Genomic DNA, 15,910 nt, shown 5'->3' on the forward strand with positions numbered 1-15,910 from the left:
AATACTTTTTAAATTTATTTTTTGGAAAATATAACATTATTTGCTTAACAATATACATATATCAGAAGTTGATTAACTATAAGGTGTATTTGACACTTTTATCTTACCTGATAAAGAAATGTTTTTGTTTCATTAGAACTCTTCTAAACTACTCTAAATTAATGTAATCTTAATGTTGAAAACCTAATGAATTTAGTAGAATTCAAAAAGGGCCAACACTTCAATTATAATGCGTCATCTTTCTTAATAAAGAATCCAGATGTAAATAATGGAAAGCCAAGGTTGCCTGTCAAATCAATCATTATCCTTTGTGAGGTCTAAATTATGAACAAATTTATAAAACCACTTACACCCTTTTGAGTTCTCAGTGCAGACGTCATCAGGAGCGGCAACAAAGGCTCTGGTTTTAGCGTGCCGCCATATGTTTCCGGCAAGTGCTCGCCCACCGCCCCACACACCCACTCACTCGGATACTTGTGGCACGGGCCATGAAAAGCGTTGAAATCCGCAATGCCAACAAGTACAACTCCGGGGCCAAAAGCGGGGTTGCAAGACAATCGGTGATTTGTGGGCACCAGAGCAGGAGAGTGGAAGGAAGGGTCTGAGGATGGTAACTCGAGCCGACTTCCTTTGGGATGGGTTATGGGTTATGGGGCTGGGACTGGGACTGGGACTGGGACGGGATGGGACTGGGACGGGACTGGGACTGGTGTGACACCTTCTGTCGACGCCGACGATGAGGACGCGTTCTGATTTATCCCACACAGGGCCATAAAAACAAAAAGCCACAAGAAACTCGCATAAGTTATACAGGGTGTTTCTTCCATTCCATTTTTCATGTTTTTATTGTTTGTCGAAAATCAGCTAATTTAACTTAGTGTGTGTGTGTGGTGTGTGTTTGTGTTTTGGATTACATTTCGAGGGTTGTTGTGTTTGATGTCTAACAATATTACATACAAGACGTGCATACAATCAGATTTCTAAACATATAATATGCTTTAGTTTTATATTTAAGTATTTAATAGGTTTTTTTAAGTTTTAGTTAAGGTTTCCGAACAATACAATATCTCGAGCGATCTTTACAACTAGAAATATATTTATATATTATATATAGATAATAGGAATAAATAAATATACAACAATCAGGAGAGTCGAGCCGAAAAATAATGAGGTTTATAGCTGGGTCTCTGGGTCTCTTGGTCTAGGTTCTTCAATTTGTTAGATTGCCTGGAAATTATGTTAATTTGTAGCACGATCACAGGGGATGCCACAAATTCAGGGGGTTGCAATCGTTTATAGACACAGACTTGGGGTGGATTTACCTTCAGACCCATGCCAAGGACACAGCTATAATATCCCTCGAGAAACTCATACAATTTAGTGGTTTTACACGTTCTCCCCTTTATATAAAAATCTTTACAATCTTTGCTTAAAAAATATGTACAATATAAATAACAAAAACAAAAAATAGATGTGTATATAGAGACAATATATAATTAATGTAAATTTACGAAGAACCTAAAGCCTTGGCTACGAATATCGTAATTATATAGGAGAGAGGAGTATATCATCAATAATATGTCCATATGTGTGCCGTATTATAAGTATTTCTTTTGGTCGAAGCTCTAAAAAAATTAAAATGTATCTTGTGCGGGGTGCTTGTTAAATCAGTTTTCTGTTTTTGCTTTTCATTTTTTTCAGTTATCTGCTTCTGTTTTTTTTTTCTTTTTTTTTTTGCCCTTCTTGTTGAGGCTTCGATTTGAAATTTATGTACAAAGTTCGTGCTGCAATTAAACGTAACTCGCTTAAACAACTAATACGACAAAAAGTATCTACAAGACATATATTTATATATGTGCTGCCAGTTACTGTGTGTGTATATTATTCAGTTTTTGTTATTGTTTTTGTTTGTTTTATTTTTCATTTCATTTTTCGCCTTGCCGAGTATTGTTTTGTATCTTTATGCTTGACACGCTCGCTCAAAACGGCGCAAAATCGTTAAAATTTTATCGCCCCGCTGAAGAACGTGAGTGTGTGTCTGTTTGTGTGTATCGAGTGTGTGTGGGTTGCCCACAAAACACCGAGTTCCAAACCCAATCTTATCCTAACCAACCGAGAGAGTACCACCACGCCGCCACCACCGAATTTTCACACTTCTTTGACGGGGGTTTTTCCGGACCGAGCGTCTAAGTAATCAAATATTCCTGATGCGATTTCGCTTTTCCTATCAGTTTGTTGTTTTTTGGTTTTTAAAAAAGTGGTTTTACTATCGCTCACGCTTGACTTGAAAATAATTTTTTGCTACGTTTTGGTTTTCTTTTTTGTATTTCTAATTGGACTTTCCCCAAATAAAAATAAAAACACACAAAGATCACTGGTGTCTATCAAAAGTCCGTGTGCTTATGTGACCTTATCGCGGTTTTAACACACACATTTTTCTTTCTGTTGATATATTTTTTATAATTAATTTGTTGTTGCTGCTTTTGCCAGTTTCTGCTTTTGACGCCACAACAAAAAAATAAAAAGCAAGCGACTGCTTTTGATTATTAATTCCGCCGCCCCGCCGCGCGTCTCTCTCGATTTTTTTTTGTTGTATTTATTTCATGAATTTTGTTTGGCTGGCACTTTTTAACGTTGCTTGTTTCATTTATTTATTTATTTATTTAGACGCGTACTAATTCGATTGCAAATATTTGCACATGCAAAAATGTTGTTCTTGTTCTTCTTGTTGTTGAAGTTGTTGTTGTTTCCCTAGAGCTGTTGTTGTATACTTGTATCAATTGTAGATATTGCTTGTCTATATGAGGCTATTTCGGGTTAGTTCTAAGGCTTATTTTCTTGTTTACTGATTACTTAAATTGCACTTTTTTCTTCGGGAGCGAGGTTGGAAACACTTCTTGCTTAGCTGCTGCTGCTGCTTTTTCTACAGGTGCACTGCACCGCATCACCTCAATTGCCGTTGTTGTTGTCCGTGTTTTGTAGATTCTCCAGCGGCGCCACAAGATACATTTGCGTTCCGCACAGCCAAAGAAATGCTGCGAAAAGATACACAGAAAGAAGCTTGGATTATGAGGGGTTCATTTTAGATCTTTTAGGAATATTATTAGGATACATTTACATTACATTAGTATACTTGACAAAGTAAATGGAATAATGCATTAGGGAATGATTAAAGTAATAAATAGTATTCTAAAAAATAAACAAAGAAACAACTTAGAGAGATCAAGAGAAGTTTTCGAGAAGAAAATGATGCTTAAGTTTGCTATAATACAGATTAAAGTTAAAACTTAACATTTAAATCCTCCCAGCCTGTTAGTTTTATCTGTCTAATTATATAAACCCTGTTCAAGAAATGAACACTCACAGGAAATGAATTCTTTCAGAATGTGATCTCTTTTCAGCCAATGAACTCTTTCTATGTGAGTAAATGGACCCTCTCAGCAAGTGAACATTCTTAGAAAATAAATTCTTTTAAAAAGCCGGTTAACTCTCTATGTTTCAGCAAATTAACTCTGATAAAGGAGCCTTGAATCACATTTGTCCGTGTGTTGGGTTAAAGTTTGTCAAATCCAGAAAATAAATGGAATTTAAAATCTGTGTTAGTTTTCAACAAACACTGAGAAGGTAGTAGAACTAGTAAAACAGAGAGAAACTCCGATACATTAAATAACATATAAAAAAAGGTGTCTATATGTAAGTTTTATACAGTAATAAAATATATTACAGAATTAAAACTAAACCCCGATTTTTTGTGCTGTGTACAAGAATGAATGAAAATGTTATTCCGCGCCTTTCTATGGGTGAAAATACAAAATGATGTAATGACTCTCTACTCGGTCCGATGTTCATTAAAAGGCCAACCAAAACAGAAAAAAAAAGCCACGAAACGGACGGAACAAAATACAAAAAAAAATAATAATAATAAGAGAAACAGAAAACAGCGAAAAAGTCAAAAGCAAGTGTAGAATGTAGTTGTTCTTTCTGCCGCTGCTGCTGCCTATAACGGCGAAAATAAAGGCAAAGCGTCGTATGAATGACCGACCACGACCGCTGCCGAGTCAAGTGACGAACGCCCGAGCGCCGAGCGTCGAGTGACGAGTCGGGTCTGACGAAGAGCAACAGGGAGGGATATAGTGGGAGAGAGCGAGAGCGGGCAAGTGAGTACGTTGAGGAAGATACATTATTTCTGGTATAATGACTACTTGAGAAAAGCCAAAAAGTCGGGGGAAAATGTGTAAGGGAAATAACAACAAAAAACAGAAAGAAGAAAAACAGAAAGAAAACTAAAAACGGGGCAAGAAAACGCAAAACACGAAATGTAATTTGTATAATTTGAGTCTCAATCCCATCAAGTGTGGGAAATGCGCCAAAAAGAAAAATTATACGTATAAACATCTCATAAGGGAAGTGGGTAAAAAAAGAACTGGTAATGTGAACTGAGCCAAGTTTAATAGTTAGAAGAGGTCACTAAAGTTGGCTATAAAAAAAAAAAGTTTGTTCCCAATGTGACTTGAACTCTTCTGGCAAATGAACTCGTTCTAGTAAATGAATTGTATTGGAAAACAATTTAACTCAGCAAATGAATCGGCTTAGAAATCGAATTTCCCCAGCAAATGATCTCGTCTTACAAAACGTTTATAAATAAATTGTTTAGAAAATGAATATACTTTATTAGAAAATAAACTTTTCCAGTTAATAACCCCTTTTACAAATTGAATAAACCCACTACGATTTTAATCATCAATTGAACTCTGATGAAGAGTCACTTACGAACATATTTAAAGTTGAAGAGATCGAGAAAGTTTATTATTAGAAAGTAGAAATTTTAATCTACATATGTGTCAAGAACTATTCCATCAAATAAACTCATTAAAGCAACTGAACTTTTTCCAAAAACTGAACTTTTCCAGTAAATGAACTCTTTCTGAAAATGAACACCTTCTTGTTCTCTTAGCCCAAGCTTACCACATTTTTAAAATATGAAGACTAGTTTATACGTGAATAAAAAGTAAATTATGTTGACACTCACCTTGTGACTAAGCGGAACTTGCCACCGGTGCCAAGGTGTCGGTGGCGGCGATTTGTACGGGCGGCTTGGACAGTGATTCCGGTAGCAGGGTGCTGGCCGCCGACACTGTAATGGCCGTCTCCTTGGGCTCCTTGGCTACTGCTGCTGCTGGTGCTGGTGCTGGTGGTGCTACCGCTGCTGCCACTGCCGCTGTCGTTGTGGTCTTGGCCAACTCCGGCGACTTGGCCGCCTCGTGGCAGCTTGGAACTGGTGGCGCCTCCTCCGCCAGAGCAGCTGCCTTGGCCTCAGCCCGAATATTCAAATTGGCAGCCACTTGATCGATGGTTGTGGGCTTCTTGGTCAAAGCCCGTGGCGAGGTGGCTGCACTGCCTCCACCGGAGGTGTTGCTACTGCTGCTGCTGCTGCTGCTGCTAGTGGGACTGAGCAAACCCGTTGACATCTTGGGTTTTGCCTCCTCGGCGCGCACAGTCAAGGGTTTGCTGATGGTCGCCGATGTTGTGGCTGCCGGAGTGGTGGCCACCACTGGCTGATTTCGGAAAGCCAATGCCGAGGGATTGGGTATGCTTCTAACGGAGGCATTCTGTGGCCTAACCACTGCATTGGCATTCTTGGGTTTCCCCTCAAAAATGCTGCTGTTGTTGTTGTTATTGTTGTTGTTGTTGTTACTATTATTGTTATTATTGTTGTTGTTGTTATTGTTGTTGTTGCCTGCCTTGGCTATCGAAATCTTCTCGCGGGCTGTTGCTGATTCCGAGAGCATATGCAGATTCTGGAGATCATCTCCTGTTCCATTGCTGCTGCTGCTTGAGGAGGAGGTAGTGGTTGCTCCTCCTGCTCCTGCTCCTGCTCCTGCGCCTGCTCCTCCTCCACCTCCATTGCTGTTGGCGGATATGTTTTGCTTGATCTTGTTGAGGGCTGCCTCTAGGCTGTTGCTACTATTGACCGTTGCTGCCTCAGGCCTGGGCGATGTGGGCGCCTTGCTGCTGCTGTTCCTGCCCGGGTTCGCTGATAAATCAAGTATGTCGGCATCCTTGGGTGCTCCCAATGCTGGCCGAAACTCACGCAAACTCGTTTTCGAACTCTTGTCCAAGCCATTGGCTTTGGCTGGAGCCACGGCTGGCGGGGATTTCTTTGAATTGGCCTGCTCCGGCTTGCTGCTGCTGCTGCTGCTGCTGCTCGACTTTGATGGAAACGACGAGGTTGGAGCGGTGTTGCGCAGATTTATTAATGCAGGCGGCGATGTGCGATAAGCCGCATTGTTGCTGTTCTTGCCGGGATTCGAGGTGGAGTGGGAGTTACTACTCCTTTGCCCGCTAAGCGCAACTGACAGCGGCGGTGACTTGACAATCGTTGGTATCGTGGTCATTGGCAATGGCAGCGGCAAAGGCAACGGCAACGGCAACGGCATCGGCATTGGCATTGGCGGCGACTGGCTGCTCCTCTTGGCCGCCCCACTGCTGTGTCCCTGTTGCTTGGGCAGAGCCGTTGGTGGTCCCATCAGCGGTGGCATTGTCGTCATCTTCTGGCCCTGCTGCTGCTGCTTGCTGGATGGCAATCGAACTATTTCCAATGCGGGCACATGGCTCATACTGTTGGCCTCGGGAAAGGCATAGCTCCCAGTCGCCGTGGTTGTCCTTGGCCTGGCCGTAATGGTCACCGAGTTGCCGCTGCTCAGCGTTGTGCTGGGCAGGCTGAGACTCAGACTGACTGGACACAGCAGCGGCATCGAAGCTGGCTTACCCACCATCTCGGGTCCGTATAAGCGCTGCGGGTTGGGCAGATACGAGGCCGCTGGTGTCTTGCCAAGTCCCTGCTGCATCTGGAACTTGGCCGCATAGCTGGACATGGCCATGGCCTGGGCCTGGTTGTGATTCAAGCGTGCCTGCTTGGCCGGATGGGATTCGTCCAGGGAGAGCGACCTCTTCGGCTGCTTGTTGGCCGCACTGGCAATGGAACTCGGCGTGGATAGGTAGCGTTGCATGTGATATTGATTCCGGTTATTACTAGGAGCTTGTGGCACCACAAAGTGTCCACTTCCCGGCTTCCGGTTGTTGTTGTTACTCGGTGGCGGCTTGGACAAGCTCTTGTTGGGCATAGACTGGGGCTGGACAGGCTGAGGAATCGTGGTGGTCTTTGGCTTCACCTGACCCGCTGTCGTGGGAGCTGAAGCTGGGGGAGAAGGAACTGCTGCCGCTGCAGTCGTCGTCGTCGTCGTGGGCGTGAAAGCCTTGAACAAGCTGGGCGGCAAGGGCGGCGATGTGGGCAGAGCCAGCTCCTTGGGTCTGGTTGCCAGTGCTTCCGGTTCCGCTGTGGGCGTAGGCGGTGGTGTGGGTGCTCCACCCGTTACCAGGCTACTGATGCTGCGTGCCTCCTCGCCCAAAGTGCGATTTAGCAGTACCTCCGATGTGGTGGTGGTGGCCATTAGCTTCTCGTCCAGCTTCAGCTGCTGTAGAGCCAACTCACTGGCACTGGCCAGCGAATGGGAACGCTTTAGGTCCACCTTGTGCTTGGTGGTGATCTTCACCTTCATCTTGCCATCCGTCTGCGAGGAGATCTCTGCATGCAGCTTCTTCCGCTTACCGTTGGCATCCTTCGGCTCCTTGGAGTGCTTCTTCTTGCGCTTCCGATGCGAACTGGAGGCGCTAGTGGAGGTGCTGGCATCGGCTGTCCCTAGACTACAGCTGGAGCCGTTCGTGGAACTGGAGCAGGAGGACATGGGCGAGGCATTGGGACTGTATTTGCTATCGGGAACCTGCACGGACGCGGGCTGATCAATGGGCTTTAGACCTATGTTCTTGGCATATGTCTCCAGATCCAGCTGTTGACTGGCTGCCGAGGAGGAGGAGCAGGAGGTATCCTCCAAACGAGGACCCGCTGACATGGGCATGCTCAGCTTGCTCCTCATGCTCGTCAGCTCAATCTTGAGCTTGGGCAAGTGGCCACCTGCTGCTCCCTTTCGGTTGGCCGTCTTCAACTCGAAATCCTCAGCATCCACATAGGATTTGCCCAGCTGCGAGGGTGGAATGCTAACCACTATATTCGTGTTGGCCTCCAGTGGCTGCTCCCTTGTGGGGTTATGATGATCCTGCTCCTGTCCCGGCTCACTCTTCACCTTGGACACGGCATAATCGCTGTAGCGCATGTCATTACTCCGCAGACTCTTGAAGCTGCTCACCGGCTCTGGCTCCAGCTCCCGCTTGGCCAACGATGTGGTCACTGAGGTGGCAGCCAAGCGTTTGTTCTTCGCCGGCGGCGATACCTTTGGTGAGGTCTTGCTCCTTGCTCCGGTCTTGGAACGAATTTCCGACTCGAGATCCTCGGCAAAAGTCACCGATTTAGCCGCCTTGGAGCGACTCCTGGCGACTGTCTGCTCCGATTGCTCCGGTTCAATGTCCTGGTTAATCCTGGATAGATTATTCTCATCGTTTTTTGTCCGCTCGCTCTCATGGAGCAGAATCCGGTAGCAGAAGGCCATCGGCGATTGCTAAATGGGTTTTCCAGAGATTGAGGGGAGAAATGCGAAATAGAAAAAAGAGGGCAGGTTGATGACAAGGGTGGAAAGTGGTAGCTAAATATCCGAAACAATTGGATTGGGTTTTCCCCCCAGCACGGACACCCAAAAACCTTTATCGAGTAATTGGGATAGACCGCAAAAAGGGACAATAGACCACCGCACAGAGGACAAAAAAGGCCGTGTATCCTAAAATTTGAAATCTTAACAAGACCTACCTTAGAATGCTTAAATCAGGTCTGAATCTCGTTTCAACCCTGTGTTTTCCCCTGGCTATTTTCTCAAAATGTATCGTAATAACAACTATCAAGTGTTGTGGGTTAACCAAGAAACGATTTAAAATGTGGCAAGGCAACTAAATAAAGTCTTGAGTGTGAATTCTAATGGAAATCTTGTGAGAGGGTAGCATTTTTGGTTCATTTAACATTAGAACTAATGTTTAAGGTATGTAATCTTGGAGAAAGTAGTTGATTTAGACTTTGATTCTTCTTGTTTAATGTTTAAGTTATCAATAGTTATTGTATTTTTCAGGTTTTCCTTTATACCTATCAAACTAGAATAAGAACTAGAAAATGAATTAAAGTCTGAAAACATTAATATAAATGCCTAAAACTCAGCTGGAACCCTATGATTATTGTTTTTAACAACTCCAGAATAATTTTCTTACGGAAACTCTTATCAAGTTAAATTCTACTATAAAAATATGAATTATTTTGTAAATATTTATACCTTTTATATTAACTTGAATGCCTATTAACATTAACATAGAACCATATACTGGCTACTTTAAGGTAACAGCCCCTCTTTGCCTCTGTGCCAGCAACCGAATATTAAAGGTAATAAAAAACCCAACTCACCCGACTCCAATTATAGCAATATCCCACATCCATTAGCGTGAAATGAGAGGGCAGCACCTCGTCCTCGTAGGTGACCTCCACCTCAACCAGCTTATTCTCCGCCTCAATGTTGTACTTGGAGCAGAGGAATCTCTTTAGTAGCTCCACACGCAGCCCAGCGGGGCATTGCAGGTAAATAATGGGTGGCACCTCGCCGGGACCACACTGGTCCAACATGGCGGGGTGGTATTCCAGGGATAAGCTATGGGAAAATAAGGAAAATAACCAGAAAAGAGGAGTGGTTAGTTAAAGAGTTATAACCAGAATTTTATAAATTTTCCTATTGGTTCTTAAGATCCTTGCAACTCACCTCACAAGCTCCGTGGCGGTGAAAAACTCCTGTTCACGTGGCGCTTGATTTTCATCAACCAGATCCTCGTGCTGTTTCTCAAACTCCTCCAGCTCCTTGCACTCCCTTTGATAGAGACCTGGCACCAGCTTAAAGATCAGCGATCTCAGAGTGTCATCCGATCTGAGGTTGGTTTCACTGATCTCCTTGCCTCCGCTGGCCTTGCAATCCGGACAGTAAACCATGCGGAGCAGGTGCTTCAGTATGCAACTGCGGCAATCTACAAATCAAGGTGAGAGATATTTGTTGGAAATTGGTTAAGTGGGTGTTGCCTTTCAAGCTGTTAAAAGTAATTAAAACTAATTATTAACAAATTATTTGAAAACGATTTTTAATTGTTTAATTGGGATTGTTTAGAGCTTATAATAAATAAGACAAAAATAATAATGTTTCTCTAAAAATATAACAATAGAAAAACAATAAAAACTTTGTTGATACTCTTTTTCTGAGCGAGGTTAAAAGATTCCATAAAGATCTCTTCACTTATAAACAAATACCCTTTAATAAAAAGATGCTTAACAATCATGGAACACTTAAATTGTCAGATGAGAACAAAAATTGCACTCTCTCTCTCTCACTGAGAGTGCGTAGGGGTCTACAAATGGAATGAGGTTCAATGTTTGAGTGGGTATGAAGACGAACAGATCTAGACTGCAATATAGTATTAGCTTACAAGACAGTGATTGGCCCTAGCTTTTCTACAACATTTCAGGACAGGACAGACAGTACAACAAATTCAAAACTAAAAATATCTATAGCGTAAATCATCTTGTTCTTGTATTGATTGGTCTTTAAAAAAATCCCACATATTATCATATGTTTAAGCAAGAAAAATAATACTTTTCACTGGATTAAGTATATGAAATATTAAATATCTTAAACAAATTTAAAAATAGGCAAACAATTCTAACTCATCTTATTCTTTGGTCTTTAAAAGAAATCTCCAATGTAATCACTTGTTTTAGCAAGATAAATATTACTGTTTTACTGGATTATATATAAAAATACCATAAAACATAAAAATTCTTGAACAAATTTCAAGAGAGACGAAAATTTCGAGAACCGAATAATCTTATGGCGTTACTTATCTTGTACTAGTATTGTTCTTTGTTATAACTCCAACTACTCTATGTAATTACTTGCTTAATCTTGAATTATATTACTTATTCCTGCATTATATCTACACATAGCTAGAAAATGTTAAAATCTTGCAAAAATCGATACTTACATGTGTGATAGCAAGTATCAACTGTGGTTGGATCGATCATATAACCCCGGCAAATGCCGCAGGTGATCAGATCATGGAACTGCCGGATATCCCGGGAAGCAAATGATGCTCCTTTATCCATGGCGATTTCGTGCTGCTTCTTATCCATCAATTTGTGCGTTGTTTGCAGGTGCATTCCACTCTGTTAACACCTATATCCTTACTATAAATATTAGCCTCTTTAGGGGATCCTGTAAGAAGAAACCAAGAAGAGAAATGATTAGAGGCAATTACCATTTATGTCATAAATGGTAGACAACCATTTATAATGATGGCTGATCAACTGTGGAGGATATAGAAGAGTCCCCCGACAGAGAGTGGAAATAAAGACATTCAACATAGTGTGGGAAAACGACAACTGACGGACTGAGAGACTGAGGGACTGAGGGACTGAGGGACAGAATGACTGACTGACAGTGCAGCAATCCCAGTCACATCATCGTTGTCGACATCGTTTGTGGTTGTCGCTCGTCAACGCAAAAAAAAAGGCACAAAGCAGCAGCAGATACATCAACGTTGTATCTCTGTATCTGTGGCCGAGTATCTTGTCCCAAAAGATATGGCAGCAGCGGCAGACGCGGTGTATAGAAAACTGCAGACTAGTAAGGCAGCCATCCATATCCGTGAATCGGAACAATGCTGCAGGCACACACAAAAATATGAAAAAAGGCAGAAACACAAAAGTGGCGAACTTTGTGTGTGCGAGGGGGCACTACAAAGGGGGCATTACGAGGGGCTATTATAGAGCACGAAACGCCCTTCGTGCCGCAAGAGGGCACCTCTAACCGTACGAAGAGCAGCCGAGAAAAGCCGAGGAAAGCCGAGAGAAAAACCCCAAAGCGAAAAGCTATGTGATGTGTACTTGAAGCTAGTTTTAGCTTAGTGTTTTCCCCCTCCCAAGTACCCCCTTCTTTTTTTGGGGTTGCCTGGCAAACAAACGAATAAAACTACGAAAATTACGCTTTTGTGGAAACTGAATTTCCATCATTATGGCGATGATGCCCTGACGATGTTTACGCTATGACGATGATGATGATAATGATGATGATGATGATGATGATGACGATGGTGGTGCTGAGCTGAGAGTTCAGGGCAAAGTTCAGGGCATTGTGGATCAGCCAGCAGCAGCAGCAGCAGGTTGCTGTTGATGGGAGGGAATAAACTGGGTGGGATTGTTCGGGAAACTTTTAGAGGAACTTTTGGAAATGTGCATTTTAAAAGGTTTATGAAATATGTGTATATTCTCCTGGTGTATTTTCTTTTATTTATAACATTTGATTATTAGGTTATTTAACCCTTTAGATTAAGTATCATATTAATTATATATTTTTTTAAATATATTAGGCCTTTATACTGATTATAGCGGATTAGACACTATTTTAATGAGTTCTTCTTTCTTGCAACCAATAAGATTTTAATGAGCTTCTTTTTTATGTTTGTGAAAGATTTTGAATATATCAAACACCATTTATTTACATTTTGTTGTGTTATATTGCATAATTTTCGATATTACCTTAACAAAATTAAAGATTTCTAAAGCTGATGTGATACACTTTTTGTATCCTTCAAACTTTTGCTCGTATTCGTAAAAAATATTTTTTTAAATTTATGAAAAACCATTGCAAATGTTTACATTTTATCCCATATAATATATTAGTTTAAAGATCAAACTATTTTATGGTTTTAGGATCATGTTTCAGCCTCTTTTAGGGTATAACATCGTATTCAGGGTGTTTAATTACAAAAGATTAAAATCTTTCAAGATATAAGAAAGTATTTATTTTTTAACAAACAAAAATAAGTATTATTCTGTGTTTTAATTATAAATAAAAGTAACCCCTCCAACGGATAATAGAGATTAAAAAACATAGAACATCACAGTATCGATGAAATTTTGAATATTATATAAATTAACAACTATTGCATGGTTTTTTATAACATTTTGGATACATTTTTGTTCTATTTTTTTCGAAATATAACCTATTACTTACAAATAAACCCCAAAAATTTAAAACAATTTAGAGTTTTATGTTTTTTAATGTTTGAGGAAATTAAAAAATATAAAAATAATACTAGGTAAATTTAAAACTTGTGTTTTAAATATGCAATTTTACTTAAAACTTCTAGATATTGTTTACCTTGTATGTATGTGCCCCCAAAGTAGAACCCCCTAAACAATTTCTAATTCTCGGCCTGCAAATCACCCGCCTTCCGCCTTCCAAGTATCTAAATCCCCTACACCCCTTCGCAACCACCCACCGCATAGCGCAACCAAAAGTCGCATCACTTTGCCCATTTTTTGTTTCTTCCTTTGCCATTTACTTTTTTTCTTTGCTCGCTTGCCGCTCACGCGAATCTGGCACAAAAGAGTCGAAAAGGGGGAGAAGAGCAGCAGCAGCAGCAGGCAACAGCACAGGCGGAGGAGGCTGTGCTAGCAAAACAAAAAAGCAAACAAAACAAAAACAAAAACAAAGGGCCGCGCGGCAACTTGAACTGAAACTAAGCCAAAACGAAGAAGGGAAAAACAGGGCATCAAAAGGAAAGAAGAAGCTGTATGGTGTGTGTGTGCGTGCACACGCCCACTCAGCTGGAAAATGCCACCCAGCATTTTGGTGACGTCGAAACTGATGACGTTCTTGATTTTTTTCTTCTTATTGTGCTTTCTGTTTATACGCCGCAATTTCGTAAAAGGCGCGCACTCACACACACACAAGCGAACAAGGTGTGAGAGAAATAATAACAACAACAGTTACGCCGGCACGAGCGCCCGCAGGGTGGTTCTCTCTCACTCTCTTCACCCACACACGAACACACAAACTTACACTCGCAGCGGAGAAGAAAAAGAAAACGAAATACGAAAACATGGAGCGCAGGCGGTGCCGAAAATGTAACAAGAAACTCGAAAAACCCGAAAACTCGGCGACGAATTTCGAATTTCCCGCGTCCACGTCCAGAGTTCAACTGAAATCCAATTCAATGCGAAAACCGAAATACAAATCAATTCGCCGCCGCGGCGAAGCGAACTAACGAATGCTCACGACAGCGGACGACACAAATTTGTATCTATTCGCCGCGGCGAGAGAGCGCTGGGTGGTGGAGAGGTGGCGGTCAGATGGGAAGCCAACTTTCTACTTTTGCGCGCGCGCAATTTCGCCGCGGCCGCCGATTTTCGCCGCACGACGAAAATTCCAATACGGCGAGTATGAAAACACGCACGCACGGCCGCACGCACACCAGCGCACTTGTCACGTGTACGTGTGTTTACAAAATTTCCACCAACACACACACACACACACAACACACATAAGCCCGCAATAAGAGTACTTTTTATTTTTTTCAACAGAGTGAAATTTTCTCGTTGAATTTCTACACCTTTTTTTGTAAACTGCTCGCATACGTACTCAAAGCAATTGCGTCGCAATGGTGCTGATATTCCTCTGTGGCATTTTCCCCTCTCAGGCGCTTTCCATATTGATTTGCCGTTAAATTGAAAATTTCGTTTTACAATTGCCGACAACACACCGACACACACACGCGCGCACTTCTTTTCAGCTTCTCTGCTGCTGCTTTTGCTGCTTCTTCTTCTTCCACTTCAGCTGCTGGCTCTTATCGATTTCTCGTACTATCAAGCAGAGATTTGCGCGCCCTCTCTTTCGCACTCACACTCACACTCGTTGTGGCTCCCCCTTTCGAACGAACGCGACACAAAAATTTTCTCCGTTACAAAGTGCACGGCGCGAAAAGTCTCCACAGACTGATTCTGATTAGACCTGCTGGCGCTGCCGCTGCCTCAGTTCGGTTCGGCGTCGTCGACGCCTGCGCTCAACAGTGGCACGAGAGAGCGTGCAGGAGCGAGATGGCGCAAGCCGAACGCTATTGCCATCTCGCGGTATTGCTGCCTTCGACGCCCCCTCCTGCGTCTTGATTGGCTGCCATAGCTTCGGTTATACTCGGCCTGCGACCCGACCGCACCCGAGTGCGGAAAGAGAGTGAGAGAGAGAGAGAGAGCGCAGAGGCAGAACTTGATATTTGGGGTGGCTAGCGCGCGGCTCACGCACATGTGTGGGTGGCGACGGCGGCGTTCCTAATTGAATCCAACTGTCAAATGAGAGATTAACGCAACGCATCTAAGTGTATGTATGTGCGTGCATCTGTCCGACTGTCTGTATGTGCACATGTATGTATGCATGCGCCTGTATTGGCCTTGGCGCTTATAATTAACGCGAAAAATGCCCGTTTTTGGCCTGGTTGCCTTTTGCCTCATCTTGTTTTTTCGTTCGACGCCGCTGGCGCATTTCATTTTGTTTCAAATTCGCGGCCAACCTGTTTTTGGCCATATGCAAAGTGCGTGCCGGTGCCAGAGCCCGCTAGCTGACATCATTTGCCGTTGACTTTGCTGCTGTCACTTGGTTTTTCCTTCGTCGTTGGAAAACAGGGGAAATCGTAGAAATAAAAAAACTCCAAACGATGTCGCCAAATTTGCATTTCAAAGGATTTCGGTGGTACACTCTAAAGAAAAGTACTGTAAACACTGAAATTCTAACAAATATCTTGAAATCAAGTAATATTGTAATCTTCTGGCGTAACTTATCTTTGTTTTATATTGGTTGTTCGGTTTAAACTATAAACAAATATACTGTAAACATTCAAAAATCTGGCAAATCTGGGAAATCATAAAATTATCAAAAATTAGACATTATTTTCTTACACAAAGTAGAATTTTGTAATAAATAATTACAAACTTTTAAGTACAATTACAAAACGTAAACTTCGTTAGTGGGAAAACTTTACAAAATCACGAAATCCACAATTATACAATTGTCATAATATTGTTTGGAACAAATAAAATAAATAAAAT

The 15,910-nt window shown here is 42.2% G+C and overlaps 1 protein-coding gene across 2 annotated transcripts; it reads right to left on the minus strand.

Moving 5' to 3' along the window:
* Nucleotides 1-817: 817 nt before the first annotated feature.
* Su(z)2 (Suppressor of zeste 2) lies at nt 818-14,814 on the minus strand. 2 transcript variants are annotated; one of them, XM_086838428.1, is made up of 6 exons: nt 14,454-14,814; nt 11,014-11,243; nt 9,747-10,005; nt 9,398-9,638; nt 5,030-8,513; nt 818-3,035 (listed from the first exon to the last, which is right to left on the minus strand). In XM_086838428.1, exons 2-5 carry the CDS (start codon nt 11,186-11,188, stop codon nt 5,037-5,039), a joined length of 4,152 nt encoding a protein of 1,383 aa, XP_086694554.1. In that variant the 5' UTR covers nt 11,189-11,243; nt 14,454-14,814; the 3' UTR covers nt 818-3,035; nt 5,030-5,036. The 2 variants fall into 2 exon arrangements, with proteins under 2 accessions (XP_086694554.1, XP_086694555.1); XM_086838429.1 differs by having other exon boundaries at nt 13,875-14,808.
* Between the last annotated feature and the right edge of the window lie 1,096 nt (nt 14,815-15,910).

Source organism: Drosophila serrata, unplaced genomic scaffold (genome assembly GCF_035046125.1).
Source record: "Drosophila serrata isolate PLE 108 unplaced genomic scaffold, ASM3504612v1 contig_347, whole genome shotgun sequence".
Lineage (NCBI taxonomy): Eukaryota > Metazoa > Arthropoda > Insecta > Diptera > Drosophilidae > Drosophila > Drosophila serrata.